At 36.8% G+C, this 15,271-nt stretch overlaps 1 protein-coding gene across 8 annotated transcripts in view; it reads right to left on the bottom strand.

Moving 5' to 3' along the window:
* Nucleotides 1-4,331: 4,331 nt before the first annotated feature.
* The window catches only part of DENND4C (DENN domain containing 4C), a 104,490-nt gene continuing 93,550 nt past the window's right edge, over nucleotides 4,332-15,271 (bottom strand). For 6 of the 8 annotated variants that reach the window (XM_066180801.1, XM_066180802.1, XM_066180798.1 and 3 more), the window contains 6 exons: nucleotides 14,446-14,691; nucleotides 12,951-13,068; nucleotides 11,755-11,775; nucleotides 11,178-11,331; nucleotides 10,029-10,093; nucleotides 4,332-9,365 (listed from right to left, as the gene is read on the bottom strand). In XM_066180801.1, the coding sequence (XP_066036898.1) occupies nucleotides 9,229-9,365; nucleotides 10,029-10,093; nucleotides 11,178-11,331; nucleotides 11,755-11,775; nucleotides 12,951-13,068; nucleotides 14,446-14,691 (741 nt within the window). In that variant the 3' untranslated portion in view covers nucleotides 4,332-9,228. The remainder of the gene's footprint in view (nucleotides 9,366-10,028; nucleotides 10,094-11,177; nucleotides 11,332-11,754; nucleotides 11,776-12,950; nucleotides 13,069-14,445; nucleotides 14,692-15,271) is intronic. The other 2 variants (XM_066180803.1, XM_066180797.1) reach the window with 1 other exon arrangement.

Raw genomic sequence — 15,271 nt, forward strand, 5'->3', positions numbered from 1 at the left:
CAGTGTGAGACTTGGTAGTGCATGTTGTTACTGGCAATTTCTTAAACAGAAGTTCAAAAAAACTGCATCCCTGTACACTGAACTGGAACCACAAACGGTGATCTTGATGCAGTTCTCTTATGAGGAGATTGTGTCACTTTTGATACGGAATGTAACATTGTAAAACTTCAAACCTTCAGCTGATTCTTGGCAGAATTAAGTGCAGATCAAGTGCTCACTGGAACAGGTTCCCAAGGGAAGTGGCCACAAACCTGCCAGAGTTCTGGGACTGGATGATGCTCTTAGTCAAAAGCTTTAGTAGTAGGTACTCCTTTAAGGAGCCCTGGTGTTGCTCTTGATTATCCTCATGGGTTACTGGAAACACAAGATATTTGTGATTCTGTAGGTATTGCAGCATTCTGCTCTTAAAATTAGTACAGAGTTATGGGAAGGCACCTTTTAAAAGATTCGACTTACGGATTAAAAACTACAGTAGCCTTAATGTATTCAGTATGTACTGGTTGAGGGTAAATGGGAATTTGACTCCCAAGTTAAAAAATACATGTGTTGGATGTTAAAATGATCTGCAGCTAAATGAATTTTCTTAGTTCTTAAAATAGCAATTTGGATCCACTTCTACTTTTGTTGAGGTTAGTTCTGTTTCTAGTAAATTAGGCATTATCACAGCCTAAGAAGTTGGGAAGGTTTTTATTCTTCCTGTGTGTGTGGCAACGCTCTTCTAAGTTAGGGCCGCACCTGGCTAGAAGCAGATATTTAAGCGTCAGGTAAAAAAATCTGGACTAAAAGGAGTTGCAGAAGACAAGACCTGATGGCGGTATATTAAGGGCATGGAAGGATGAAACCTGTGGTCCTTGAACTTTCGGTTTGTATTAGGACAATGGGATACCTGTCTCTGACAAGGACAGAACTTGCCATGAAGCACTTGTGTGAGCTGGAAGCTTGGACCAAGAGACTTGGCCAAAGCAGTTACCAAGCTTCAGGCTATCTTTCACAGCTTAAATGAGATTCTGAAGGACAACTAACTAATCAGAAAAAGGTTAAGAGGGCTAGTAATTGTGATTATGCGTGAGTTAATGATGGCTAGTTTGATAAAATTTTAAATTGATACCATTTTCCAGTGTATTTTTTTAATGGAGATCATGTTCATTGCCTGCAGTTTAATAGTGAAGATCCATAGGCCCTGTTAAACCTGAGCTTCACTAAAAAAAGGTCCCTTTTTACGCTGTTGCAAAAATTACTCTCTCAGCTGCAAAAATTAATATGGAGAAAATGTAGGTAAGAGAGTAGCACTCACCAAATTCACAATGCTGAGAATTTTACAATCTGCAGAAGGGAAATAACACTATCTAGCCTCTTAATCCTAGTAAAATGTACTTGCACACAGTTACTTACTCAGGTCAGGGTAAACAAGCACTGAGATAAGTGTGTTCTGGACAAGAATAGTAATGTTCTGCACAGGCTACTTACTACTAGTAGTGTGGTATAGGCTGTTCTGTATGACCTATTCTGTGTAGGCTGAGTATGTCTTTCTCTAAAGCAGTGCAACTAACATCCAGTTATATTAATGTGTGAAAGAAGTCAGTGGGTTCCCAGTTATTTTTATCACACTTTGAAGGATGTCTTGTCACAGCCAGGAAATACATGGCCTTATCACCAGTAGCAAAAAAATCCTTTTTGCTCTCTTCTCCCTCACTTGTTTCCTGGAGCTGCCTTTGTAGTTCATCTGCTGCTTCCTTCTGCAAACTTAGGCTTTCTAGTGCAAATCAGGCATATCACAACTTGTAGACTCAAAGACAGTTCTGGCTTGAAAGGGACCTTGAAAAGGACCATCTGCTCTGGCCTGTTTAGGTCTCTGAAAGGTGGCTCTCCTTGCAGACATGTCCACCTCAATTGACATCAGTTTAGTGATACACCAAAGGTGTTGAGGGTGCTTTTGGTCCCATGGTCCAGATCATGCATGGAGATGTTACAATATGTATCCCAGTACTGATCCCTGGGGGGCCCCACTTGTGGCAGGCTGCCAGCCTCAGTAAAATACACTGATCGCCTGTGAGATGATTCCTGCCCATCTCACAGACCACCCCCATCCAGTCTGTTTTTGACGTTTATGTAGGAGGAGGCTATGGGAAACAGTGTCAAATACTTTGCCAAGGTCCAGCTAAACAATACTGCTCTCTCGACATGCTATTTTTCTGTAGCACTTACCACTTTACCCTGGCACCATTTGCTTTTGATAAACTCACACCGAGTTTTCCCAGTCACCTACTTCCACCGTGGCTTTAGGTCATGGATGACTCAAATCCCCAGCTTGAAAGAGGCTAATGAAGTAAGAGTATGTCTTCTCTGCCCCTGTTGCACTTCTGGCTTTACTCCAGTAGAAACTGCAATAAAAGCACAAGGCCAGCAGCTGCAGAAGTCCTTTAACAGCTTAATAGCAGTTCAAAACCTGTGATACTGAACACAATGCCAAGTGCCATCTGGGAACAGCAGCTTTCCTTGAATGCTTCAGCAGTTTCAGCAGGGTTTCTGCTCTTTAAGGGCAGTTTTTCTGCAAGTCTGAAGCTTGGCTGCAAACTCAGGGACATCTTAAGTTTCAGGGCAAGTAATGGACCCTAGTCAGTTTTATCTCTGCAACCATGGAAACAGAACACACATAACACTGACATACATAATCACTTTTAACCAGCAAGGCCTGAATTTAGACAGCATGACACACAAAACAAATGAGGAAGAAATGCTAAAGGAAATAAGGAAACCTAAAAAATGTTGAAACATCCCTCTGAGTGACTCTTGTGACTAGGTGAAGTGAGCCTCTGTTCTTGCCAGGAGGTTCTGTCTGCCACCCATCTCCGTGGAACCACTGTGACTCCTTCAGGCAACTCTGGAAAACAGTAATGTGCAAACACCTGCTGAAGCAGGGCAGTGGTTGCTCAAGTTTGGGATTCTTTAGGGCTGTCTCAGGGTGAAGTTGGTGCCCACCAGGAAAGAACACGAAGTCTTTCCTGCTCAGCTACTCTTCAGCCTGCACTGGCACATACAATTATTCCTACACAGAAGCAAGACCTTTCAGATTACCTGTGGACCCCATAAGTTCTCCAGCCTGGCAAGTTAGTTGACTCTTCTTTTACTTTGTAGACAGTAGAAGTTTGTCTCTACAGAGATGGGAGTAACTATCACTATTAGTAGGGAACTACCACTCAAGGTGGCTGTGAACATATGAAGGATGAGAGCTTCCTTAGGCAAGCACCTTCTTGCTATTTTCTTTACCATCACATTCCCTCGAATTTCCCACCAGATTCTGGCACAGGAAGTAGCAGTTCCCTCCTCTCTACAACTTCAAACCCAAACCCTATGTTCATGCTTCTCTAGGGATTCCTCAAATGGAAGCATTTGTTCCTGCACAGCATTCTCCTTCTTTCCTGTCTCCTCCCTCAACAGGCCACATGAAGGGTAGGAAATGTGAAGACAGGGTAACATTCTTAGCATTCTATCTAAAAATAGGTCTGGAAATAAAAAATATGGGTTTATTATGAATCTTCTACATGAGATATCAATCTGTGCTATGCATATCAGTCTCATCAGCAAGAAAGGACTTCAGTATTCTTACTGTTACTGTCAGATTAATTAACTGACTGCCATACATGACGGGGTTTGAAAGATACTCAGTTGTGGAGGTGAAGGCCTGAGGCACTGGCAATTTCTACTACTTAAATTTCATCTCAGCCTCACTCCTATCCCTGCCCCATTAAAAAAACCAACCAAACCAAAAAAATAAAACCTCAAAACCCCCCCTGGAAACTACATGTAACCTGCAACTATGTTTATGAGTCAAGAGGTCTGCCAATGTTTTTGCAATCTAGGATGCATCAGGTGAAAGCATCACTCTGTGCCCCCATTATGAAGCCATTGAGGAACTAGAACTCCTGGGAAGGGTTCTCCCAAGTAAAGCCACAAATACGCTGCAGAGAGCACCAGCTGTCCTCAGGAAGCCAGGGGCCATGCTTTTCCTATAAAAAAAAGCTTTACAGATTCTGTCACACTGAGCCTGTTTTTCAGCTGTTCTTACCTCTACTGATGCCCAGTGCTTGCTGAAGGTGCCACAGAGCCATCCTCTCTAAAAGACGTATCTCCACAAGTGAATACCATTTTCTTCCCCTCTCCCCTTGCCTCTGCTCTTTCCCATTATTCAGAAGCCACTGAGGTACTGTGAAATAATTACCCAAAAAGACAGTCAAAAGTCTTTTGCCCAAATATAGGCTGAATTTACACTTAAGATTAAATTCTGTCAGTCTTGTAAATTCCAGTGGTGAAAGAAGCTGAACAATGGCACATTTTTACACAGGATGCATATTCATTTTATTCTGGGAACAACATTAAAAATTGTTTCTTAGTCTAGAATATCTATACAAAATTCAGGATATAGAGTGCCCTTTTAAACTCAAATTTTTGTCAAATGTACAAAAATATTACAGAAAAACAATTGTTAATCAAAGCACAGTAACTGGATACCATTTTTCAACAGTTCAAAGCAGTCTCTAACCCAGTGCAAATTTTATTGCATTAAGCTTCCCAGCTCACTTAATAGATTCATAATTTATTCACACTACATCATTTCATCCTTGTTAAAATACAGTTTATTTTAAGCTCCTAATAGGAGTTTAATGTGCTTCTAAACAACAGCAAAAATCCCTTTTATTTGCACCACTGGTTGATGCAGACTGAAAGAACCAATAAAAACGCCATCCGATTCTCTCATGTATGCATCACGATATACAGCACAGGAAGGTACAGGACTAGAGTCTAATTCAACCATTCAGTTTCAACACTTACAAGTTAAAAGGGTGTTTGTTTTTAAAAAGACCCATAGTGAAAAGCTGATATACAGAATGCATTTTAAGATTTTTTTAGGTGAAAGAAAAAAGAACCCTTTTGTTGAAAATACACAATTATGTGAATAAGACTACCTGCTTACTGTTAATAAAATAGGAGTTATCTGCATTGAAATAATTGTTGAATTAAGAGTTTTAAAAAGAGAAAAGTACTGAGTGGATTCTTCAGTTCTTTACATTTTTAACGATTTGTTTTAAAAATATAATTTCTATGATCTAATTTAATATACATTTTGAAAATATCCCCTATGTTGCAGTTATTCCAGGAAAGCAGTAAACTCAATGAAAGGTGTATTCTTTTAGCTGCAGCAATACAAAAAGCCATTAATTCACAGTTAAAATAGAATATTACTCATTCACAAGTGCAATGTAGCTTGAGCTTAACCAATGTGAAATTCCACCAGGAATAAGACTAAGTTACTTGCAAAATTTATTTAGTTTGAAACACATATAGTAAAAATAAAATATTTTCCATTATAACTGTATTGTCTAAACTTTAGTTATATAAAATATGAAGACAGGATATGATTATAAGTAACATACAGGTGCTTCCAGTAACATGTAAAAGCTGGTACCAATTACTGTGCCAACACTGCAGCTGTATCAGTCTCCTAGACCTAAAGGGTTTTCAAAATTGTCAGGTTTTGGTGATGTGCCAGAATATAATTAATAAAAAAAAGGCTTTGTAACTTAAGAATCCTGATTTTAAGCATTTAAGACCTTATTTGTTGTTTTCATTCCACAAAAAACCTAGCTCTTCTCATGTAAGCACCCAAGCTGTATATGTAACTGATTTATAGCTGGGTGAAAGGTGCAAGATAGTATCTTAGCACAACTGGCTGCAGTTCAGCATCCTTAGGCAAACAATTCAAGGAAGCTTCTCTCTGATAACTCTTCTTCCAATACAAACTTTCTAAGTTCTTGGGCATACCTGAAATTCATTGTTTGCATCCACTTCTGTTATCAGGTTGCTTTACACCCTCATTTTGTGCACACATTGCATATTTTGAAGTTAATGCTGATCTGCAAATATTTTCTTCAGGTTATACGAGGGAGTTACAAAATATACACAGAAGAATCATCTCCTGAACACTGGCTGCTGAGATACTAGAAAGAGTATGTGGCGGCAAGAGTTTCACAAGTGAGCAAAATGCTACTTCAACATTGACAGAAAAACAGAACCAAAATCCAGCTTAGTCTCATCCCTCCTTCACAACACTGCTCAGATCAGTAATGTATTATGGATTCAGATACATTTGGATTCCTAGGAGTTGGGTGTCAAACAAGTTAGAAACATTTGTACATAACTAAGTCATCCCCATATAGCAAAAGAAGTTCATCCTGTCAACTAAATTGCAGGTGTGCCTTTAGTGCCTAATTTTCAGAAGAACAAAAGAGTTTGCAATGCACTCACAAAAAACTTCTGAAACTTTTCCCTGGTTATTTTTGGCCAGATTTTGTGAAACTCTTACTTTTTGCCCCAAAAAAGTACCTCAGATGAAAACAAATTGTTTTCAGAGATCTCCCATTTCATCTGAGCCATGGATTACATTAAGAAACCAACTGATTAGTTAACTACTCTTAACACCTATAGAAAAGATAAAGTCGTCTTTTTTCATTCTGTATTAAAGAATCAATTCCAATATGCAGATTCAAGATTTCAAGTAGCTACATGCAGGACTTCTACCACTCTGAAATCTGGGTGCCTACACCAGGAACAGCAGTTAATTTGTAGTGTACAAAAATGCCAACATGCAAGACCAACCAAAGCAAGTTCAATTCTGCAGCTGTCCTTTTCTCCTCTGCCTTTACTTTTGTTGGGGTTTTTTTTGTTTGTTTGTTTAGTGTATATAGCTGGGAAAGGCTTAACAATTAACACTAGATGTTGTGACACAGTCTGCTTTGCTGCCTTTACAACACTACTACCTTATTAATCTATATTTTTCAGCAACAGATGAGAAAGTTGTTTGGAAAAAAAGGTGATGTGTTTACAGAAAGTAGTTCATAATAATGTTATATACTATGTTTTAAAAGTGTTTGGATGTCACATTTCTAAAACAGCACCCATTAGACAGATCTTCCTTGCCATTTAATGAGCTGGGAGAATTTAGGCGTAACTAAAACTTGATTCCTTGCAAGTTTCATCACATGGTTTGCCCATTTAACACTCAAAAATGGTCTTTGTGTAGCTGTCTATTGAAAAATAATGTATAGAGTTGTTGCCCTGATTTTTTCAGCCTTCTGATGTTTACATTTTGTACTGGAGTTTTCTCATGCATTGTAACATAAACAAAAGTGGTGTTTTGTAAACTGTGCATTCCTTCCTGGGGGAAGAACAAATTGATGGACTTCTAGGTTGACCAGTGGGGTCAAAGAGATGTCAGCCTCGTTCCCCAATCCCTGATCAAACTCCAAAAACTATTTAAACCCTAATCCCAAATAAACGTCCTTTTTAGCTTGCACAATTGGACAGTGTGAGTGTGGTTCTTCTGTGTCCATCTGGTGACATAGAATTATACAGAAAAATTTGCTGGCTTTGATTTGTAGAAATATTAAGTTGTTTGGACTAATGCTTTAGATAGACTTTAATTTTAAAAAGATGAATCCATGTCAATTATCTAACTGGAGAAGAGAGGAAAAGATGAAGAATCAAGAACTGTTCTTTAATTGTGACGTAGGTCACATATCAGCAAGCAACTATGCATAAACCCAAAGAATATAGAATTTAAAAAAAAATCACTGCATGCTTTCTTGCTTTTAGTTGTTGAGAAAGCACAATAGTTTTTATCAGGAGAGAATCTGTCCAGGTAATATCCCCATATTAACTTAGGATCAGCACATTTAGACAAAATACAAGGCATCAGTCTATGATGTAGATGTATTTTGTGATAAATAGTGCAATTCCCTTGTTTTCACCTCATAAAGAAAAGGTTTTATTGTTTCATGTAAAAAATTGTTCCATACAGATCTTCATCCCTCATCATTTTGAAGAATGAAAATTTTTAAAAGTAGTATCAAGTAAATACATTCATATCCAGATGCAATTAATATTTTAAGCAATGCTCCTTTTAGATGCTACAAATATCTCTTTTCTCTATGAATTATTCCATTGTAAAAGCCATACCACCACCTTTCAGCAAAAACCTGGAATAAATCTTGTCATATTCTTCAAGTAACAGAAACACTTAAACTGTTGACCAGTATCCAGGCTCTCCTTGCCAAGACTATGACTACTGTAGTCAATTAAATATGTGAGGTGAGGAAGTGTCTTATCTACTAGAAGCAATACAAAAGATGATACATCTTTTCAGATCATACACATAAGCACTTCATTTCTGCTAATATACACCTTGAAGACCACCTTTATAAATACATCTTAATTGAAATATTGAATCTGGACTATCAGTGCAAAATAATTAACCCACAGGCTAGTGGGAAACCAAGGGAGAGAGAATGATAAAGAATTTGAGGAAGACACCTCTTAAGCACATATGCAAATAGTATAAAGCATAATTTTTTTTTCAGGCAGTATCTGTTGACAGTTCTTGTGTGTATTCTAATACCATTTGAGCTTCCTACATAAGTTTTAGAAAGCCATCCATTTCTGAGCTGCTTTGTTGTAGAAGCCTATCCTTCTTCGGAGAAAGCAGGCACTACGTTTACAGGATCTTATAGTTTATCAGATAGAGAATACAGGAAAGTTGAGCGTAAGTCTCTGTTTTCTCACAGCCGTAGATACACATTTTGAAAAGGTCAGCAAAGGTAATTCAGAATACTGATTGGGACAAGAGTCAGGAGAAGGGTAGCAATTTAAGGTACTGTGATCTGATGAGAGCAACTGCTTTGCAGCTTCCAATCCAAGGTTTCAAATATTTACAGTCATACAACCATACCACACACTAATAAAAGGATCCCTCTCTAGGTAAAGGTAATTTTAAGGAAGCATTGAAGAATCTGAGCACTGGAAAAGTACTTCATTAAAATACACCAATATTGATGGCCCTTAAGAAAGTCACCAACTATAGACTGCTGTTTTGTCATCAGCTTTTTAAACAACTTGATATTGTGGAGGAAAATTTTGAGGAAATTAAAGAATATATATGAGGGAAAAGCAGATCAACCACTGAAACAAACTCATCATTCTAAAACATTTTGACATACTTTACAATGTGCCAATGAGGTGAATGGGAAGAACAGATGTTGCAGCTCAGTGAAACTGGTTTCACAAATTGCTCAATTAACACCTTTTGAGACTCAAAAGTGTGTATGTCACCATGCTCTTGGGTTTGGTCACCTCTGCTTTTGTCTCTCCAAAGTTTGGTGTGCATCTTCCTTGTTTTTATATTAAAGGTGCTCCAAAGCACTTCCTGCAACACTCAACCCTGCTGCTTGGTGGAACATCTATTCTCTCCATCTTTTCAAGAACTTCCTTTGGTAGATTTTGAAGTGCAAGTCTGTATTCACTATCAAAGACCTCTGAAACAGAAAAACACAGTTAAGGTCATTTAAGAAACACTGTAAAATGCACACTACTATTCCTATAAAATGCTTTTGGTGATTTTATTATAGTAACAAAATTATCTTCATTAATTAGATGCTGATTTTTTTTTTCCAAAATCCACCTTATCGGAGAACCTGAAAAGCATCTCTATAAGATGGTGTGGTACCAGGAAACGTCACAGGGATGCCCATTGCTACCTTCACAGTTCCATTTGCCTGTTCCCAATGTATTTCCCTTGTCACACTGCGTAAGGGAGTCACTTTGATTGCGCAGTACTGAATAGAAGACAGTATAGATGAGACCAGGAGAGGGTGGGAAATCAGGTGTTTAGATAACATAGGTCTGTTATGGGGATCAGAGAAAGATGGGCAAGACTGGAAACAAGCTTTCAGACATGAAGAATTTAAATTTCAAGCTCTTCAAATACACTTTGTTTAAAGTAACTCATTACTGGTTTCAAACAAAGTCAAAATTCATGCTCCCATCTGAATTATATTTACATAAGAGCTGCACCTAAAGACTGACAGCACAGTCCTTTTCACTAAAACACAACTGAATCTTAGAAACAGAATTTTATACACTAGCTTTCATGTAAAATATCCACAGGGTCTATGCATTTCACAGTATTTTTTACTTACCAATGTCAATGTTCTCTCTTCCAAGAGACACAAGAGACAGGAAAAGAATTTCCCTGTAAAGACTCCTAGAGGAATATTTTGAAGGGTGAGTTAATGAAAGCAGCAATGATCCTGTTTACAAAGTCATTATTGAAGACTTCCATTATGTACTTTCTGCAAATCTTCTGTTATCCTTGCTTGTAAAGAAGGTGACCAATCTATGTGACTACTAGCTTAAGGTTTTCTAATGCCTGAATACTTTCATTTGATGCAGAAAGCCATATTATGGCCAAATCCTAGTAGTTACATTTTCTAAAAATCCTCTGCCATAGAAATACCTAACAAACAAGAAATATTAAATTAACCACAACTTTTTAATTTATTGTTATTTCATTCCTGTCTGACCATGCAGCAATGTGTGGGTTTCTTTCAGATCACCCATACTTTTGTTTTTTGATTCAGAATGTCATGGTCAATCTCAGAAATAGATATCATTAAATAATCAGATATTATTTTTTCCCCTTGAGGAAGTCATAAAGAGGCTTCTCTCGGCAGATCAGTTTCTGTTTCTTTTTAGTAACTACAAAACACAGAAACAAAGATGACTTAGCATGACAGACTTCAAACACATCTTGTATCTGCTGTAATTTACTTCAGAGTCTGTGCTTTTGTACAAAGCCTTCCTTGAACTGCAGTGCAGGTTACAAAATGTACCACACAAGAATTATTTACACATCTCCTTCTCTTTGTGGCTCATGCTGCATCTACTTTTCACAGCCAGTACTCCAGGTTGCTAGAATTTCCGAAGATATAATAACTAGGAGAATATTCCACACAGTGCAACAGGATGCTGTACACTTGTATTTATCAATTTGCTAGATCTGGAGTAACATCAAAATCTGTGTAATTAATACTTGAATTTTTCTTAGTCATTTTAAAATGTCCCTTTTTCTTAAAGAATCACATTCATCCATTTGATCTGGATGAACTATGCATCTGAATATAGAGTGCATCTGTTCATAAACACGGGCATAAAAAAATACACATGGTTTTTGGTGCACACAAATGAAACAGAATCTTGCCCAGAGGTCCTTATGAAATTATCACTATGAAATCTATTAAGTCTGATCATTTTTATGGGGAGAAACTAAGAAGAGATTATGCCTTTACCTCTGTCGTTTCACATCTGGCTTAACTTTCTGTAGGAGGAGGTTGATCGGCTTAATAACATCATTGTGTTGAATACTTAGTTTGATGTTCTCCAACAAAGTGTTTGTTGCCTGCTGATCTTCTGCCAGTGTGGAGGGTTTCTTTTCAGAACAATCTGGGAAGTGGAACCATACAGACTATTACAGAAGATTTCTTTTCACTTTAATACGCGGAAGTATTTCCAAAAGTGAGATACACATAAAGAACCTCTACTCAATCTACAGAAATTTGTTAAAACAGAAGGACCTTGTCTGCTTATAGTCTTCACTCAAAAATAACTTTACCCAGAAGTTACAGGATGCATCAAGTATCCATGTGCAAGAGGTCCCACATGACAGAGAAATACATGCAACCGAAGAGTACCCAGCATCAGATATTGCCCGTGATGGTTGGTTAGTTCAGTTTTATTGCTGTATTTTAAATAAGGTTCACTGCAAGAAGATTATTGTTACACAAGGGAAAAGTAAAATAGAAGTGTCACTTTGCTTAGCAAAGAAACTTTTCTTATCAAAACCCTTCTTAAAAGCCATACAGTTACCTGAAAACTTCGGGATACATACTGAAATAGATAATGCACAGTTGAATCAAACAGGAAAGAAAATGACCAAGACATTTATCATCATGATTTATTACTTTAAATGCCACATTCAGAATAACACTGAACTATTATTTTCTGGAAGACAGTGACTCATGAGGGAATAAATACTAAGTCCATGTACTGGCAAAGAAATAAGTTCACAGATTAGACAGTGAGTACATGGTATGCAAATAAATTGCAGACCAAGCCTAGTAATTTTCACCACATCAAAACGATGTTTTCATAAAATTGACATATATGATGCTTTACAAATTTAATTTTGTGTGTCCAGAATATTTACTGACACTGCTACATGGCCTGTTTTTCTTTCACATCTAAAACAGGCTCTTTGCTCCTTTGTTTACATAAATATACATGTATTTATGCATCTTCATTCAGGACTAGATGATTTTGGGATGCTTTTCATTTATTATGGTTACAACAATATGCTTTGTAGAGTATGAAGGAAATAACACATGTTCTGTGTTCTTGACTGTAATTTTCTGATCAGTCTCTTTATTTTTAGGACATTTTTCAACAAACCCTTTTTAATTCCTTAGAACCAAAATTAGCATGCAACATAGTTTTTAGCATACTTTTTACTAGTAAAAACATGGATGTAGAAGTTTAGGTCAATAAAGTTTTTTTGGTGATCAGAAGTAAGGAAATCCTTAATTTGTTATAACAAGTCTGCCTGTTTTTATGTTAGACAAGGTTTTCTTTGATCTTACTTTTTGACAGTCAAGAGGGGTGCCAAATGTACCTATTAAAGGGACTGGTGATGTTTCATTCACTTACAGAAGTAAAAGATACTTTTTTGTAATACAGCCTTCTTGAACATGCCTGCATAGCTATTACCAGACAATGCAGTGAAACATTCAAATCAAGTCAAGTGAGGCTTATTTAGCACCACATCTTGAGCAATCAGCAATTGCTCCCTTCCTTTAAGTGTATGACATATGATGAGCAGATCAAACTTATTTTCACAACTAATTTGATACCCAGACTATGTGAAGTACCTAAGGGATTGTAGATGCTTCACATGCTAAAACAATATTGCAAATTGAAGGGCTGCATACACTTCAGCCACTTTAAACCAGCGGTTTCTTTCCATAGTCTCTTCTCCCTCTGTTTTCCATGGCATTTGCTTTACTTACTGAGATTTCTCCAAGATATATATAGGGGCTCCCCCGGCTCTTGGTGGAGTTTGATATTGTCCCATAGAAGATGGATGTATACTAGCTTGCTATCTTGAGCAAGAGATGTCAAAGGAAGCTAAAACACATGAGGAAAGGGAGTACGTTTTAAAAACACCAATACAGTGTTACGTTATTTCAAATCCTGCTCTTTTCCTATTTTTGCAAACAAAGAAGGTTAACTTATTTAACTTGAATCTAACAAACAGGAGCAGATGTTATCTTCTACAGTAAATGGCACTCAACCAGAGCAGTCACAAGTACTACAAGATTTAATTACCTTTTTTAGTTTATCCTAAGGTATGAAGACCATTTAGTTTTCTACAGGCATCTGAAGAAAATATTTATGAGTATATATCTGGAAGTATCTTTTGTGCACCAGACATCATACTTGATCTGTACTACTAATTATACCATATTGCAATATTGTCTGACCTGATGAACATTTTGCTATGCATGTCTACATGCTGGCCTTCCCAAAATGCAGAAAGAATCTTCATAAGTATACAAATATGAACCATTTATTTCCATTAAAAATATATGGTAGTCAACCAACACTTCCGTAATTTTTTATGAGATTAAGAGCCTCTGGAATCACTAATACAGTAAGAATTACCAGACAAGAAAATCTTACCAATTAGTGTGCCTATTTAAATAGTAACTACAAGATATTATCTCACATCTTGCTGTTTTCCCTGTTAATGCATTGTGGTTTTCCAGGATGCTTTATATTTCATTAATATTGTCTTCAACTACGTTTATTGGAAATTTTTTCTCAGTTCTAGGTGGGTTTTTTTTGAAAATTGAGGAAAGAATTTTAAAGTTGAAGTGTACAAGTAGACAGGAAAATATTATCTTTAGTATTTAGTATAGTATCAAAATAGTATCAAAAATACTTCTTTGGCATGCATCAGGTACAAATACATATTTAATTTAAATTTTTACCTACACATAAAGATCATATCAGTTTCAATCTACTCCTTTAAATTAGAAAGACAAAATACTCAAAAGATAGATCTCTTCTACATTCTTTTGTTCTAGTCATGTAGTAATGAAACTCTGTGGAGTTTGAATAGCAAAATCTATTCTTGGAAGAGAACAAAAAATACTGTCCAGTAACTTTAAATATTGTAAACTCAAGTATGTAACTCACTCTGTGTGTATTGCAATAAATTACAATTTTTGAGTTCTTTGCAGACATATCTTGTTTCCTATTCCTCAATGAATCTTACTCTCTGGCCTTTTAAAAGAGACCATCTTGAGTAGAATTTGAAGACTCTTTTCACACATCTCCCTTCAAGAATCCTTGTGGGAAACAAACCTATCTACTTGTATAATAAAAACCCAAGAACTTATGTTCAGTTACTCAGGAATTACTTACCCAGTTGTTTTGAACCAAGCTCTCCAACTTAACTCAGTGCAATACCTGCCAATCTAACATGAGGAAGCCATTTACCTGCACTCCTTCATTGCAGTGTTCAGATGTTAGAATGAGTCCAGGTAAGTTGCTGGGCAGATCCAACCGCTGGAAATACCAGACTAGGTTCCAGAAGATTATGGGGTGTTGATTGATGAATTTGGATGTATGAATTACTTGTTCTCCCTCGTTCTCCAAAAGTGACTCAAGCTCCTTATGCAGTACCAAAGGGCTCAAATAGGGTACAGATACAGGGGCAGGGTTAGGTTGTTTAATTAAAGGATCCTAAAAACAGAACATGCACAAAATTTTTGTTTGTTTGTTTTTTGGTTTTCTTTGTTTGTTTGCGGTTGATTTTTGGTTTTGTTTTTGCTTTTTTTACTAAATCAAAGAAGATTTTTCTTTCAGAAATACTTTTGAGGATTACTTGCCCTGGGAACCTTCATTGCAGAGTTTCTTTTGACACTTGGAAGAAGTCTCTGGGGCTACTGAACACACATTAACTTTAACAGCATCTGCAGTTTTGACTATTGGGGATTTCTTAATTTTAAAGATCAATCACCTAGGTTTTTTCTATTAGGTGAACAAGAGAAAAAAGCACTAATTTGTTAAAACTTGTTCCTGATTGTGCAGTTTCTAAGCTGGCAGCCAATACCAAGACTGCAGCAAAGTTTAGTTTCATTCTGTTAGAGAGAACATTTCAAATCAAGCAGAACCTGAGTATTGGAAAAGCAATTTTAGATTAACTGAACTAAGATTTTTTTTTTTTTTTTCAGTTTTAAGAAGGTGAAAATATGCTTGGCCATTCCCATTCCCCACATGGACAAGAATGCTAGTAGTAGAATATTATTCAGTTCATTGTCTT

The sequence above is a fragment of the Chamaea fasciata genome, unplaced genomic scaffold, assembly GCF_029207755.1.
Source record: "Chamaea fasciata isolate MVZ Bird 193981 ecotype frontalis unplaced genomic scaffold, bChaFas1.0.hap1 SCAF_4, whole genome shotgun sequence".
In the NCBI taxonomy this organism is placed as follows: domain Eukaryota; kingdom Metazoa; phylum Chordata; class Aves; order Passeriformes; family Sylviidae; genus Chamaea; species Chamaea fasciata.